At 42.7% G+C, this 16,535-nt stretch overlaps 1 protein-coding gene across 1 annotated transcript in view; it reads right to left on the bottom strand.

The window, feature by feature from the left end:
• Positions 1–226: 226 nt before the first annotated feature.
• CAPN6 (calpain 6) overlaps positions 227–16,535 on the bottom strand; it is a 130,049-nt gene continuing 113,740 nt past the window's right edge. Inside the window, exons 12-13 of the mRNA XM_060249791.1 lie at positions 11,707–11,843; positions 227–1,320 (exon numbers count right to left, since the gene is read on the bottom strand). Coding sequence (XP_060105774.1) covers positions 1,138–1,320; positions 11,707–11,843 — 320 coding nt within the window. The 3' untranslated portion in view covers positions 227–1,137. The remainder of the gene's footprint in view (positions 1,321–11,706; positions 11,844–16,535) is intronic.

Raw genomic sequence — 16,535 nt, 5'->3', positions numbered from 1 at the left:
ACCTTTTAAAAACACTTAGCAGGTACCAGGAAAGGTGTTTTGAGGGTGGGGGGGTGCCATGGTGCCCATGGTGTATAAACAAACAGTAGCTTTCTAGCTCTTAGGACAACCATTTATGCCCTCTCCTACCTGCAATATATTACTTTCCCCCACTCCAGGAGGGCCACTGTAAGGATTATGAAGACACTTGACCACTTCAAAAACACTGTTCCAGAAACTAGCATGATTATTAATAATGGCAGGCTTTATTAAGCTCCTACAGCTGTCAAGCATATTGTGCTTGACTACAGAAGGAAAGGGCAAAGGATACCAGCAGCTTCTCCTCTACCACACACATGGTCATCTCTCTCCTTTTGCATTTTCACACAACTGGGGTAGATTAAGTCACAAAGCTGGATCAGGTCTAAGACAAGCAGTCTGGAATGTGCCTCAACAAGCCTCCATTCTCCAACCTTGCAACGTGAATGGCAAGGCCTGTACTTCAGTCCCAGATATCTGATCCTCTCCTCATGACACTCATCAATGAAACGTTGTATTTGACCATTGTTTCGACTGCTGCAGTGATACTCAACACAAGATGAAAGAAATACAGTCAAGTTGACGCGGCTCTATTCACGGCATGATGGATGCAAATCAGGATATCAGGAAGCAAAGTCAAGTCTCCGCAGTCCCATCCCCGAATTAGGCTAAGCCTCCAACGATCGCAAGGATTCAGCCCTATGATTCCCACTTGCCCTCCTGCTGATGGTCCTAGGAGTAAATCCCGTCTTGCCCATTTCCATGAAATTTCAATTTCCAATTGAGACATGAATAAGAACTTCACTCCCGTAGTAAACCCAGCTCTTGAAATCAACCCACTGCAAGGTAATGAGGCTGGAGAGAGAGAATATATACATAGAAACAGAAAAAGAACGATGTAGTGGTTGAATAATTTCTCCCATCCTCTTTTTAAAGTCATCTTCTTTGACCAGGTAGAGCCTGGGATCAGTGCAGGAAGGCGGCAAAGCAATTAAAGGTGATGGGCAGGCGGCCTTGCTGCGGCTGCTGCTATTGCTGCTGCTTCCCTGCTGAGGGGACAACCGAGGTCTCTTGTGGAGAGGCGGCAGCCGCACGTCTGGGCCTGTCGGCCTTTGCTATTCATAGCTCCAGAAGGTCATCACTGGAAATGACCCTGACGGTGATGTGACCCGGCATCTTCTCTGCCTCCCGCCTGCTTCTGCCCCACAGCTGGAGTGCTTGCAGTTCCCTGGAGTCACTGGGTGATGCTGTCAGCTGCACTTGTCCCAGGAACCGGTCCCACAAGAGGTTGCTGTGCCAAACCTGGAGAGATGAGATGAGAAATACAAATTAACTGCTGCCTGGATTGACTTGCTTTCCCCTGCCCCGTCTTCCCCCTTTTTCCACTGAAAAGGGTCCAAGATCCCTGCTAAGAGTCCTTTCCGTGAAGGGATTTGGAAGCTGCTTCGTTCTTGAAGCTGCTTTGGATTTTGCATCTCGTCTCCACAGAGTTTGACTGAAATAGCTTCCTCCATGGAGGTGTGTGAAATAGCTAGTGTCAATATGCCCTTAGGGGATGCAAGCTGTATTTAATTCTTTTATTTATTTCATTAGATTTCTATCCCAGCCCTCCCCCCAGAATGGGGCTTGGGGTGGCTAACCATGTTAACAGTACAATAACAAAAACATCATTTTAATAAAATCCAATTAAAACTCAGCATGCCACAAAAAACCAAAACTCAGCATGGCCATAAAAAAAACAGCAGCGTTTTTGGCAGAGCCCACCAAAATGACATTCCTGAAATGCCTGGTGGAATAACTGTGTCTTCCATGCTGTGCAGAACACAGACTGGGGTTGCCACGTTTACCCCTCCCCCAGCCATCAGTGGGGGGTGGAAGGTAGGACTGGGAGGGCAGGGACCTCAGTGGGGTACAGTGCCATCCAGTCTATCTCCCAAAGCGTCTGTTTTCTCTAGAGGAACTGATCTGTATAGGCCCCAGGTCCCACCTGGAGGTTGGCATCCCTAACACAGACAAGTCCCACTCATCTCCTCAGACAGAGCATTCCACATGTTCAGGTTGACGATGGACGAGGCCCTCACCTTTGTTGCACTCAAGCAGGCGAATCGAGGGCCAGGCACCACCAAACGCCCCCATGCAGCCATGGGGATAGGTTTGCTAAGTAACTCAGATAATATCTGGGGACTTTGGGGGTGGGGCCGAGAGACTTTGGGGGTGGAGCCAGGAGACTTTCCCTAAAATAAATAAATAAAAACTACATTCGGGGTTGCAAAACTTCCTTAAGATCCCTGGGCTGAAAGAAGCTTGATTGTCCACTACCAGAGAGAGAGAGCGTTTTCGGTAATAGCCCCCGCTCTGCGGAGTGCCCTCCCTGGAAACATCAGGGCATTGTGGAACCTGCCACAGTTCCGCGGGGCCTGTAAAACTGAATTATTCAAACTCGCCTTCAACGGTTGATGGGGATACGTCTATCACCCCACAGCACTGACCATCTCACTGAACCAACGTAATGGAAATTAGAAACTTGCCATCATGGACTTTTAATGAATGGATTGATGATTGTTAATATGCATGGAAATGTTTTTTATTATGTATTTCATTCTCTAATATCCTACGTTTGTTTTTAACTGTTGCTAGCCGCCCTGAGCCCATCAGAGGAGGGTGGGATATAAATCTGATAAAATAAAAATAAAATTACATAAATGAACTCCTTGAAAGTTCATGGAAAGTTCATGCCAGTAGACCTGCTATGAACTTCAGCTTACGAACCATCAAACAGCCGAAATTAGTCATGAGTTGGTTTGGGCCCAACACTGCTAGCGGGGTCAGCCGGGGCTAGTTTTTGGATGGGGAACCTCCAGGGTCATGACGCAGAGGCAGAAGATGGCCAACCACCTCTGAACGTCTCTTGCCTTGGAAAACGGGCAGGGTCGTCGCAAGTCATCTGTGACTTGACGGCACTTCCCGGCACCACATTTTGTTTTGTTAGTGAATCATGTTTCGTCACTGAATCCCTTTGGAATAATTCAGCCAATCTACTAGACCAGGGCTATCTAACTCATTTGTTTTTTTTGTTTTTTGTTTTTTAAAATTTTTTATTGATTTTAACTATAAAAAGAAAAAGCATAAGCATACATACAGAAGCATTAAAGAGACGGAAGGGGTGGATACAGAATGAAAGACCAGAAACAAAGAAAAATGCAAATATATCAGTCGCATTTCTACCCAATTCTTTCTACCTGCAACTATAAAATTTCCCCCTTATATTTCACCATCTTTATCTTTCATTATACACTTTTTAATAAACTATTTACTAAACTTGTATTAAAATACAAGTCTAAACTATTATTCTTCAGCACATATAAGTATAAAAAAGTCAGAGAAGTCTCAACACAGAACTAACTGGCTAAGCTTAACCATATTAAAAATACAGACTAACTTGTTGTTTTAACAATGTCGTCATTAAAATGAGCATAAGAAACAAATATCTTTATCCTTCTAACTTACTTATTTCAAACGGAAAGAAAAAAAATCAGATTTAAGATATCATAAAACGTAGAGAGAAAAGTAATAAGCAGAAAAAAAAAACCATAGTAATTTATCTGTCTCAGTATCAATAGTTTCTCCAAACAAATATATTAAGAGCAATCTACCAGATTACAGAATAATTGTGTTGTCTGCCTTCTTAAAAATTGATCCAAGTTAACTATTTATTTATATAAAATTCTTTTCAAAACTTTTCAATCCTTTAACTCTTATATCCATATTGCTCTAGGAGGAACAACTTAATACGACCCAAAAATCTCACTTGGCCTTTTAAAATCGCAAGTCAGTTCTTGTTGAGAATTCCATATCCAATTACCCACAGAGAGAGAAACAGTTCAAAGATCCTTCTTCCTGAAAGTTTTCCACATCTTGATTTTTTTGCTGAGATGTACCTTCTCTTTCCGTAGTGCAGTCATCTCTCTCAGTAAAAATAGTAAGGATCCCACACCACTTGTTCCTCTTGAAAAATCTTCAATCAGTCTCGATTTTTGGTCCTTCTTTTTAACTGCACAATAAGGTTCCATTTTGGTTTTCTTCCGTTCGCTTCCCAGCGGATCACTCTCCATTTCCAATTCCACAGACATCACCAAGATCTCTTTAACACTCTGCTCATGTAGATTTGAGATTTCGCTAGCTAACCAAGATCTTGCTTTAGAGAAGTTATGGTAACCATTATATCTTTTTTATAAAACATTCCGCTTGGTAATGCCATTTTGCTCTACCAAATAACTCAGTCTATTAATCCAAGTTGAAAAGTAACTCAGAGATCCAGTTAGTTTGTCTCTCCAAATCTCCTCCAGCCATGTGTTTTGATTGTTGCCATCTCAGTTGCACTCAGGCGACAAAGACAAATCTCTCTAAAATATATCTCGTTTTTGTTCAGACCATATTATAGCCAGATAATAGTCTCATTAACACATATTCAATTATAATCTGGGTTGATTTGAGTATCTATATTCAGTCTAATTCAAATTGTTGCCAATGCTCAAAGTTGTTCTTTGTCTTTTCAAAGCCGCATTCACGGGAAAGTGGGGGGGGGGGAGCCACTTCTTTCCTTTCCTTTGAACTGTCCCATTTGTTGTTATGTAAAATGACCCATTAGCTAGTGGTATTGAAAACAAACTTACTTGCCAAGTAGAATTGCCATGCTTGAAGTAGGAAAGCGATGCATCAGAAGCTTCTTAAGAAAAAAAAGAGCAACCAGTCGGGTGTTCACCTCTTACTACCGTAATGGCGATCATGGCGGTGGAGCTTCAAGGCATACAAGAAGGACAGGAACAGCCGCTGCTATGCCCCTGGCTTCTTGCAAATCCCCATGCCGAAAGAAAACCCCTTCAGGGTCTCCCTGGAGATGCCACATTTGTGGCACCTCTCCAACTGCCTGATTCAGGGGGGCCACTAGAGACAAGCGCGGACCCCCACTGAGCTCAAGGCGACATAACCCGGAAGTCCTGGGGGATGGTACGCATGCGCTGAGGAAGCCGGCTATTTGCTCGTCCTCCTCTTCGGATTGGAATTTTAAAAAGCTCAAAAGAATGTAAATAGCGCTTTGGCAAGACTAATTGAAAAAGGAGCTTACTTACGAAGGTCTGAAGAACGTAAGAATTCCTTTCTGGGGTCCCAGAGGGTAAGGTAACAACTCTTATTATCAAATTAAGGAGGCAACGCCCAGGCTAATTACTCAGTGGTTGCGTGTAGCTCTAGAAGAGTGAGAAACTATGGCTAAAACCATTAAGGAGTTATCAGAGCAGATGTCTGCTTTCCAGGCTTCAATAATGTCGTCCCAGGACCAGATAAGATCCGAAATTAAGTCAGTGAGAGAGGCAGTTTCAGAACTTGCAGCTGAACTCAAAGACACATGGAGCATAGCTATCTCGGCTAACGAGCTAGCTTTATCTAACAAGCAGAAGATAGCCCAGCTGAATATGCAGCTTACAGAACTCTCTGACCGTAACAGAAGAGCAAATTTGATTCTGGGTGGAATTTCAGAGGAAATAAATAATAAACTGCTGAAAGGAACTCTTATAGACTGGATGGGTGAGCAAGGAGTTACTCTGCAATCTCAGGGCATTGAGAGGGCTCATAGACTGCAAAGGAGACAAGATGGAGGTGCCCAAAGGGAAGTTATAATCAAATTTTCAAGGGAAAAGACTCAGCAGACAGTTTTCAAGACTTTGAAAAAAAAGAAAGATCTCTCTTTTAGAGGAAGGAAAGTCTGGGTGAGGGAAGACTTTTGTCAGGAAACCATTAGCAAGAGGAAGCTAATGAGACCCTTTGGGCAAAAATTATATGACAAAAAGATCAAATTCTCTTGGGGGTACCCTTCCTCAATAATTATTTTTAAAGAGGAAAAAAGGCTGGTGGCTCGCAACCCTAAGGAAGCAACAGATCTCCTTACTCACCTGGGCATCGCCACAGACTATCTGAGAGACCCGGGAGAGGAAGAAGAAGAAGAAACAGTGGGTGTCGATGTGGACCTGGGGGAAGGAAGCTCAAGCAGACAAGAGAAAAGGCCAAGGACGGACTACTAAAGGGAAGTATAAAACAATTTGAGCTAACTTTAGGTAGAAGCTAGAAGGGGAGGGTCGGGGTGCGTACTCCCTGGAAGGTGGAAGACAGGATGATTGCCTCATCCAGAAAGTTGTCTGTGCCACAGGGGAAGGGAATGGGGGGTGGGTTTTTAGTAAGAATTAAAGTAAAATACCCTCAGCCAGTAGTGCCCAAGTTTGTTACAAATAAAGAGAATGGATAGGTCTTTAAGAGTGCTTTCACTGAATGTGAATGGCCTAACATCAAATCTTAAGAGATTTAGAGTAATTAAAATGGCTAAAGAACAAAGAATTGATCTGTTGTGCCTACAGGAAACTCACAAAAAAATAAATGATAGAAAACCATTGATAAAAGACTTGAGGTGGCAGGTTTTAGCAGAAGCAAGAGGATCTTCCAAAGCCAGAGGGGTAGCTACATTGATTCGTAGGGATACTAAAGTGGAGGATATTGAAAAATTAGTAGATAAGGAAGGTAGATATCTGTTAGTTAAGTTTAAGCTGGAAGCCATAAAAATCACTATATTTTATTTATTTAATGGACTTATATCCCGCCCTTCTCACCGAAGTGTCTCAGGGCGGCTATAGTAAATGTTTATGCACCAAATAAAAGACAAAGGAAATTCTTAAACTTGGTTTTTGAGAAGATACAACAGTTTTCAGAGGGCGAACTAATTGTAGTGGGTGATTTAAATACGGACATAACCAAGAACAATAGTATTAAGCTAAGAGATTGGGGCTTGAAGGATGCTCATGAGTTTACCGACACGAGACCCAGCCCGACACCCATTTTTAGTAGACATAAAACAGCATCCTGCTTAGATTATATAATTTTGGGAAAAAATAATAATATGGCGGTTAAAGAGATTAAGACCCATCCAATTTTGATTTCTGACCATGCCCCTATAAGTATAGAACTAGAACTAAAACTTCCCTCAACAAACAGACCTTGGAAATATAACAACCTGGTAATGGCAAAAGAAGAGGATAGGGAATACTTAATGACACAGTTAAAATTATATTTTAGGGAAAATAGAGGTACTGTGTCAACTAATATATTATGGGATGCTGCTAAAGCGGTAATAAGAGGCCATTTGGTTAGGAAAGAAAAAGACATAAAAAGAGAATGGTATAAAAAAAAAGGCAAACGAAACTTAATAAATTGGAGGAGTTACAAAAAGAAATAATGGAAAAGTGTAATCCTAGTTTACAGATTAGAATTAAAGAGATTCAAAAACAGTTGGAGGCCCTAGATATGGCAACAATGTGGAAAAAGGAAATAATGGTTAGGAACGACTTCCAGAGGAATAGTATTAATACAGCAAAAAGGTTAGCGAATTATTTGAAAGTTAAAAAGGCAAAACAATCAATTAGAAGTATAAAAATTAATAATAATAATACAACTCAAAACTCAAAGGAAATCACTAAGGCATTTGAGGATTTCTATAAAAAGTTATATATGAAAAAGAATATAACGGAAGTGTGGGACGCACCTAAGCTAATTATAGAGGAGGAAGCAAAAGCCTTACTGGGGGGTGAGATTAAACTCCAAGAGATAAAGGAAGTAATAAAAGCGCTCAAAAAAGGTAAATCACCAGGGCTGGATGGCTTTACTTCTGACTTTTATAAAGAAATGGTAGAAATCATAGCACCCAAATTGCAGGTAGTTTTTAACGAAGTCTTGGAAGGAAAGAAAGCCCCGGACTCATGGAAGGAAACAGAAATAATTTTGATATTAAAGCCCCAGAAAGACCCGGAAGAAGTAGGTTCGTATAGGCCCATTAGTTTACTAAATCAAGATTATAAGATCTTTGCTAAGGTTTTAGCAAATAGACTTAAGAGAGTTATCCTGTCAATTATAAAAGGGGACCAATACGACTTTATTGAGGGTAGATCTATTGCTCATCCCATTAGAAATATTTTAAATGTACTGCACCATGGCCAACAGAAAAAAAATAGCTGTGTTAAAGTTGGATGTTTACAAAGCCTTTGATACTCTCTCACATGAATTCTTGTTGCAAATATTAAAGAAGATAGGTTTAGAGGAACGGTTCTTACAGGCCATACAGGAAATATACAAAGGTGGTAAGGCAAAAGTAAGAGTCAACACTGATCATTCACAAGCGTTTCCAATTCAAGGGGGGGTAAGACACTATCCACTATCCCCGCTCATATTTATAATAGCTATAGAACAACTAGCAGAGCAAATTAGGAACGCGGGGAGAATAGAGGGGTATAAGTCAGGTAATGAAGAAATGAAAATTAATTTATTCGCGGATGATATTATAGTAATTATGTCAAACCCCAAAGACAGAGTTAAAGAGATTAAGATAATTTTAGATGATTTTGAAAAGTGTTCAGGGCTAGGAGTGAATATGGCAAAATCAGAAATTCTATACCTTAATGTTAATAGAGAGGAAAAACAGGAAATAAATAGGATTACGAATATAGGAATGGGGGCCAAGAGACTTAAATACCTAAGGATAGTCCTGCAAAAAAAATGGACAAAATGATAAAGGAGAACTATGGTAAAGTATGGAAGAAAATAGAGAGAGATATGAATAAATGGAATCATAACATACTAGGGATATCAACTAGAATAAGATCCCTTAAAATGTTCTTGATACCAAAGTTAATCTATTTATTCCAAACGTTGCCCTTAGGTTTGAGGAAAAATCAAATTAAACAATGGAATAAAGCAATTAAAGTGTGGATTCTTAATAATAAAAACTGTAGGTTTCATAAGAGAATTCTATATAACCTTAAATCAGAATTAGGTTGGGAAATCCCAGATTTAAGTAAATATTATGAGGCCTTCCAACTAAGAGCGTTACTAGAACTGAGTGAGGAAAAGGTACAGAAGTGGATTAATTTCGAGAATGCAGTTAACAGTGGTATTGGAAGATTTGGTATTTTTTCCACAGTGTCGACAAAAGATCTAAAATTAGCAATAGGGCCCAGAAGAGCATCACTAGAAACCTGGATGAAATGGTACCCACAGTGGCTAGGAAGGTTTCAAGATGGACCCCCCCTAGAAGCTATTGTTAAGGAGGCGCAAGCTAAAAAATGGTGGGAAAGGCTAAAAAACAAAGGCTATTATAGAGTGGGCGATATGTTTAGGGGTAGTAAACTAAAACCTTTACAGGAAATTACAGAAGATTTAGGTAATCAATACTGGTTAAACATAGCAGGCTTACATAAGATAGTTAAGAAGATCAGTGAAAAGGGAGAGCTTTGGTTAGACGCTCCAATGGAAGAGATCTATAAAGTAATGGCCAAACAAAGGAAGGGTCTAGTGGGGTTACTATACAGAAAAATGATTTCAAATAAAGATAAAATAATAGTATATTTACAAAAGATTTGGAGTCATAAAGGTCAGTTAACAGAGAGGTTGGCTGGGAAAATCTTGGAAGGACTAGAAGGGATTAAAGTAATCAAATTTAAAGAACTGGAATATAAATTTCTCACAAAATGGTATAAGACACCCGCACAAATAGCCAATATATTCCCAGGAATGAGTTCCAAGTGCTGGCATTGCAAACAATCTAAGGGTTGGTTTGCACATATGTGGTGGGAGTGTGAAGAGGTTAAGCCCTTCTGGGGGGAAATTATTGAATTTATTAGAAAAGTCTGCAATGTACCTTTAACCATTGGCTTTAACATGATGTTGTTAAGTACAATAGGAAGTCCGGCACTAAGTAGACCCACTCAAAACCTTGCCAAGGCGATGATATTAGCGGGGAAGGCGGTCATCGCTTTGGGGTGGAAAGATAAAAGTAAATGGTCAATAGAAATCTGGCACAACTATTTGTTTGATTACATACAGTCTGACATCGTGGCAACAATCAACAAGGATTCCATGTGGGAAGATAAAGTCAAGGAAATCGAGACCAGATGGAACCCTTATTTAGAATGGATCTCGGGAGAAACAAGGAAGGACATTCAGTGGAAGATCAAGACTTTGTGCCCTTGGCTGAGGGGGAAAGACTAAGAGAAGATGGGGAGGGTTGGGGGGGGGGAAGGGTTATTTGTAAATGTAACAATCATATGTTGTAATGGTCAATTTTACAAGAATTAATAAAACATAAAGATATTTATAAAAAACAACAACCCGGAAGTCCTAACTCATTTGTTGTGAGGCCCGGATCTGACATAAATGAGACCTTGTCAGGCTAGGCTGGGCTGTTTTGGGCCGGGCAATGTGTTAAAACGGATAAAAGGAAGTACTTCTTCACCCAAAGGGTGATTAACATGTGGAATTCACTGCCACGGGAGGTGGTGGCGGCCACAAGCATGGCTACCTTCAAGAGGGGTTTAGATAAAAATATGGAGCAGAGGTCCATCAGTGGCTATTAGCCACAGTGTGTGTGTGTGTGTGTATATATATATGTATAAAATTTTTGGCCATTGTGTGACACAGAGTGTTGGACTGGATGGGCCATTGGCCTGATCCAACATGGCTTCTCTTATGTTCTTATGCTCTTACCTATTTAAGATTGGGTGGCAGATATATAAACTTTTTAAAGGACACAGACAAACACGACTAAAGTTTTTTTTTTTTAAACTTAAAATAAAACTTGCTTAAAACATTAGCACACGTTGATCTTAAAGGTGCTTTCTTCATATCTCTCCTGCGGGATCCAGGAAATTGGGCAAAGGAAGCTCTGGCTCTTTCCGTCCCTCCCCACGGGACAAGGAAGGGGAGGAGCCTCAACCAATGCAGAAAAATCAAGGTTTTGTTCTGTGACTCTTGTGCAATTGAGCAAGCCTTGCAAAGCAAGCTGTGATGCAGAAGGAAGCAAGAGAGAGGGAGAAGGAAGCAGATGACAGCCAGTTGCTCTGGGGCCTGATAGGAGCCTTCCGGGGGCCAAATCTGGCCACATGTCTGACACCCCTGCACTAGACTTCTCATGAGCAGTATGATGAGATTGGCATTATGTTTTTCCAGAACTAAGGCATCAAGAAAATGAAACTGACTGAGGTTTTCAACAGCTGAGAGCTTGGGTCAACTTTAGTTTCAATACACTAGGAAAGTACCCCCCCCCCCACCTAGGGATGGCCCAGGTTGGCCCAATCACATCAGATCTCAGAAGGTGAGCAGGTTCAGCCTTGGCCAGGGGTGTGACGGGGGGGGGGGGGCGGCAACAGCAAACCACCTCTGAAGGTCTCTTGGCTTGAAAACCCCACGGGGTTGCCGTAAGTCAGCAGTGACCGGATGGCACTTTCCAGAACCACATTTTATATTTGGAATTAAATGGAATTTTAAAAAACCCTATTATTATAAACCACCTTGAAGTGAGGCAAGGAGGAATATAAATATTTTAATAAATACTAAAACACGTACAGGGCCAAAATGCCAGATCACATACAGGTGGCTGGATTATGAATGGGCAGCCCTCCTCCCGGGCTGGTTTGGCAGGCCTCTGTGTAAGAATTCCAAGGGGGGAGGATTTTGTGCATCCTTCAGTAGGAACGTTATAAGACCAGGGATGCTCCCCAAGAGAACTGTAGACTGTCCTGTGCCAAGCAATGGCATGCAGTTGGCAGATGAACCCCAGTGCTGGGTGCGAGCCAATAATGCACCTGCCTCCCTTACCTGGACCACAATAGGGTGTCTGACATTCCTCCGGTAGAAAATGGCTTGAGTGTTGAAAACAGCATTGACGGTTCCCTGCTGCACAGGAGAGCGAACCTTGGCATTCTCACAGCGGACGATCAGGTAAGGGTTTGCTCCTGAAAGAGTTAACAAATACGGATCCTTGTTATGGTTTCTGTTAATTCTGTAATTATGATATTATCAAGTCTGGATGTGGTTTGTTTAATGTTCCTGTAAGGTTTTAAATGTTGTAAGCCACCCAGAGCCCGCTTGCAGGACAGGGCGGGGTATAAATCGAAAAATTAAATTAAATTAAATACTCTTTGCAATGTAAGTCTATACCAGGGGTGGCCAAACTGCAGCTCGGGAGCTACATGTGACATATTGTTGGCTCTCAAAGCCCCCACCAACCCATCGGCTTAGAGATGGCATTCGTCTCTTTAAATCACTTCTCTGAGCCAACCAGTGGCTTGGAAAATGCATTTAAAGTTGCTTTCTTGGCACCTCTTTCTCCCCATCTATTTGCCTGCCTTTCTCCCTCCCTCCCACATCTGATGTTTATTCTATGTGGCTCTTACATTAAGCAAGTCTGGCCACTCTAGCCTCTTTGCAATGTAAATTTTGCTGGACAGCCAGTGTGAAGTAGTAGTTAGAAGGTCAGACTAAGATCTGGGAGACCCAGGTTTGAATCCCCATTCTGCCTTGGAGAGTTGTATAGTGGTGAGAGTCTTGGACTAGGATTTGGGAGATGCAAGGTTCAGATTCTTACTCTGCTATGAAAGCTTGCTGGGTAACCTTGGACCAGTCATACACTCTTAGTCTAACCTACCTCACATTGTGCGGGGGGGTGAGGGGGACAGAGAAGAGGAGAATGATAAAAACTGCTTTGGGTCTCCATTGGGGAGAAAGGCAGGGTATAAACAGAGTCAATAAATTAATGTTATTTGGTGTTATTTATTTAGAGATTACTGTATTTTTCGCTCCATAAGACGCACCTGACCATAAGACGCACCTAGTTTTTAGAGCCGTTTGTGTGAATTTAGAGGCATTTGTGTGAATTTTTTGCAGTATTCGCTCCTTAAGACGCACACACTTTTCCCTCCACTTTTTTTTTGGGGGGGGGGGGGGAAGTGAGTCTTATGGTGCAAAAAATACAGTAATTTCCCCACCCCCTTTTCTTGCCAATGAGACCCAAAGTGGCTTACAGTATCATATTCTCCCCTTTACTTTTTTGGGGGGGCTTTTTTTGAGCAGGAGCACACAGGAACACAGTTCCTGTGCCAGGGGGTGTGGCCTAATATGCAAATGATTTCTTCCTGGGCTTTTTCCTACAACCCCCCCCCCTGCTTTTTAGCTTCACCACCATCCTATCCCACCCTCTCTGCGACCGGACTCAGTCTAACCCCTGCAATTCAGTAGCTCTTTGCTGAATCAGGCAGACTTCAGGAGCACCTTTTCCAGGCATTGTTCTGCTTGAGCTACGGGCAGTCACGGTTGGATTCAGAGGTCACTAACAGAACAGTCCACTTCAGGCTCAAACCACTAGTCGGTCTATAACAGCAAAGGAGCAAATCCCAGCAAATGGATGGATTTAATATTAGATGCTAGGAGGAACCCCCAGATCTGTTAAAGTTAGAACTCCATAGAGCCAAGAATGGGCCTCGGGGAGGATGCCAGGTGCCTGCTGCACCTCTGGTGGCTTGGGGGAAGCTGAGCCCCTGGGGTGTGTCAGATGCCTCCAGTTGGTGATAGTGCTTGCCTCCCCCCCAACCCCCAATTGCTTGCTTGGAGGGCTTGGCCAGAAAAGAAGCCCCATGGTCTGCTCTCCCTTCGAGCAGCAGTAGCATGTGCTGGGCCCAGAGAGAGGGGGGCACACAGCACGGGGATGGGCCCACACGGATGGGGGACACTGATGGTCTCTTCCTTAAGGCCCTCCAAACTTGGCGTCAGCATTTGAGCAGCTCATTAATGGCTGTTATCAGTGACAGTGAAAGGAACTGGCTGGGTTCGAAGGCCCATTCCTCCAGAGCTCATAATCTTCCACTCTGCTGAGCCAGGTCTGAAGGCTTGCCCCCGCTGCAGAGGCGCCTCTGCCAGGGGAAGAGCCAGTCCCATTGGAGGAAGGCTTCCAACTTTACTGAGCAGCATCAGAGATGCAGGCCAGTGCACCTCATTGGGTACGGTTGCTGACCTCCGGGTGGTGGCTGGAGATCTCCTGGGATTACAACAGCTCTCCAGGCGACCTGGAGAAAATGGCCCTTTGGGAAGTGGGTTCTATGGCAAGGGTGTCAAACTCATTTGCTACGAGGGCCAGATTTGACACAAATGGGACTTTGTGGGACCGAGGCATGCGTGTCCTAAAATGTATTGCCAGGTAGTGGAGATATAAACTTTATAAAGGATACAGATAAACACATTAACGATATTATTTTTAACTTAAAACACAAACATGCCTAAAACTCTCGTGATATTTTGCTTAAAATGGTAATAATAATAATAATAATAATAATAATAATAATAATAATAATAATAATAATAATAATAATAATAATAATAATAATAATAATAATAATAATAATATTTTTTATTTATATCCCGCCCTCCCCGCCGAGGCAGGCTCAGGGCGGCTCACAGACATGGAAAGTGCCATGATTACAGCAATACATTATACAGTAAAATACATTAAAATACATTAAATAAATAAGTAAAGTGGGGGAATACTGGGATTTGGCAATGCAATTGTTTTACGTAAAATATGAAGAAAAAGCACAAAGATCACAGCAGAAACTAAAAATATAAAACGCTCTGAGCCTGGGAAAACATGAAATGGTTAGGTATAGCAAGCTTCCCCCCCCCCCCCCCCCCGATCTACTCAGATTGGCAATGGCTCTCTCCAGTATACTATCCCCCTTTGGCTGTGAGTTCCCAGGTTAGAGCACTCACTAGGTACCAGTTCATTCATCAGAGAGAAGCTGGCTCAAAGGAGCAACCCTTTATTTTCAACGGGCAGGCTGGGAGTTTGACACCCCTGCTCTATGGCATTATATCCTATTGAAGTCCCTCCCCTTCTCAAACCCTGCTCTCCTCTGGCTCCACCCCCTAAATCTCCAGCTCTTTTCCCAACCCAGAGCTGGCAACCCTATTGCCTGGGGGCTTCCTGGGGGTATCTGCCTCTTCTTGCCACTTGGGGAAGCAGCATTCTGGAGCAGATGGCTCCTTCGGTCTGGTTCAGCAGGGCCCTCCACCTCTTCCTCTGCGTGCAGGCTGGCTGAATGGCTCATTAACCAACGGACAAATTTGATGACCAGCCCTGTTCCACTGATGGTGGTAAAAAAGGCCTGTGCAGCAATAATTAACATGTGGCAATGCTTAATTAGATTGTAAAGTGAAGCCACAGGCTTGTTTAGCCATAACGCAGAGGGCAGCGGAAGGATCAGGAGAACTGGGTTTGCGAGTTACGTTCGTGAGCCAGCAGCCTGTGAAAGGTGTGGATTTCCTGCATCGTCCACTCAGCGGTGAGGAGCAGGTCATTTGTAAGGCCACAGAGAGACTCTTCCGGGTGGCTTGCAAGCACAAGAGGAAAAAATTACGTTCCACAACCTCACACAGAGGCAGTATTCGGACCCCAGGATAAAACCTCCATGAGTTTAAACCATAGTTTGGGCTAAGCCTATCAAATTGTAAATTAACTGACTCTATTGCATTCCCTGTTTGCGCACTAGCCCCAAATTGGCTGTTCCTTGTGTACTTCTCATGTCCTCCTGGCAGAGTGTTAAATACCGGGTTCGATGCATGAGAAGGCTCTTGCATAGTGATTAAAGCACATTATTAGTGATCCAGCATGTTTACTAAGTGACAGCAAAACTACTGCTAAGCACGAGAACATGCGGCAATATATACAATTGGGGCAGGAGAAACCCAGCCCCCAAGAAGCAGAAACTCTTCTGTGATTGTGCCCTTTTTGGATCCTTCATTAGAATACGCATCCTCATTGGCAGATCCTAGATTCTCTGATACTGCCTCCCAATTGGCCACTTTGAATTATGCAGCCAATTGGGAGGCAGTATCAGAGGATCTAGGATGCAGATCTTTGGATCCTCTCAGTCTGTTGTGTTGTGCCTCAAGCTCAGGACACTGCACTCAACATGTCCAGGCATGACTTCTCATACATAACACAGAGGGAACAACCTTCCCATACAGCTCATACAGCCCTCCCATCCACGGCCAGGTGCAAATTGCAGCATAAGAAACACAGTTGGGTAATCCCAATATTTTCCTCAAAAAAAAAAAAACGGATTGTAGGCTTTCAATGGTGTAGTCGAAGGCGCTGATCCATATGGGAGCACCGTATAAGAGTTGGGGGCAAGATTTTGCATTGAAAGCTCTTAGGGCCATAGGGACATATCGGTTCCCTTTCAGATAAAAGAAACGGGCAATAGCCAGGGCACTAGTTCTTGCGACTGATAGAGCGCACTTGCGATGGGTTGCCCAACTCCCATTATAGGAAAAATTAATCCCCAGATATTTGGTAGTTTTAACCTGTTCAATAGGGTTTCCCTGAACAGACCATAATTGTTGCTTCCAAGATTTAGAGAAAACTAAAATTTTTGTTTTCCCATAATTCAGGGATAACTCGTTGTTATTGAGATAGGTCATGACTTGGTGTAAGAGACGCCTCAATCCAATTTGGGAACATGACAATAAAACGGCATCATCCGCATATAAAAGGATGGGAATGTGACGGTGGGCAATTTTAGGGGCATGGTGGTCACAAGGACAGTGTGAAACCCAACAAACTGTGGTTTGTCAGTTTCAGCGATCACAGCAAA

This window comes from Heteronotia binoei, chromosome 11 (assembly GCF_032191835.1).
Source record: "Heteronotia binoei isolate CCM8104 ecotype False Entrance Well chromosome 11, APGP_CSIRO_Hbin_v1, whole genome shotgun sequence".
Classification (NCBI taxonomy): Eukaryota; Metazoa; Chordata; class Lepidosauria; order Squamata; family Gekkonidae; genus Heteronotia; species Heteronotia binoei.
The sequence above is the reverse complement of the archived record's forward strand: the minus strand, read 5'-3'. Positions and strand labels throughout refer to the sequence as shown.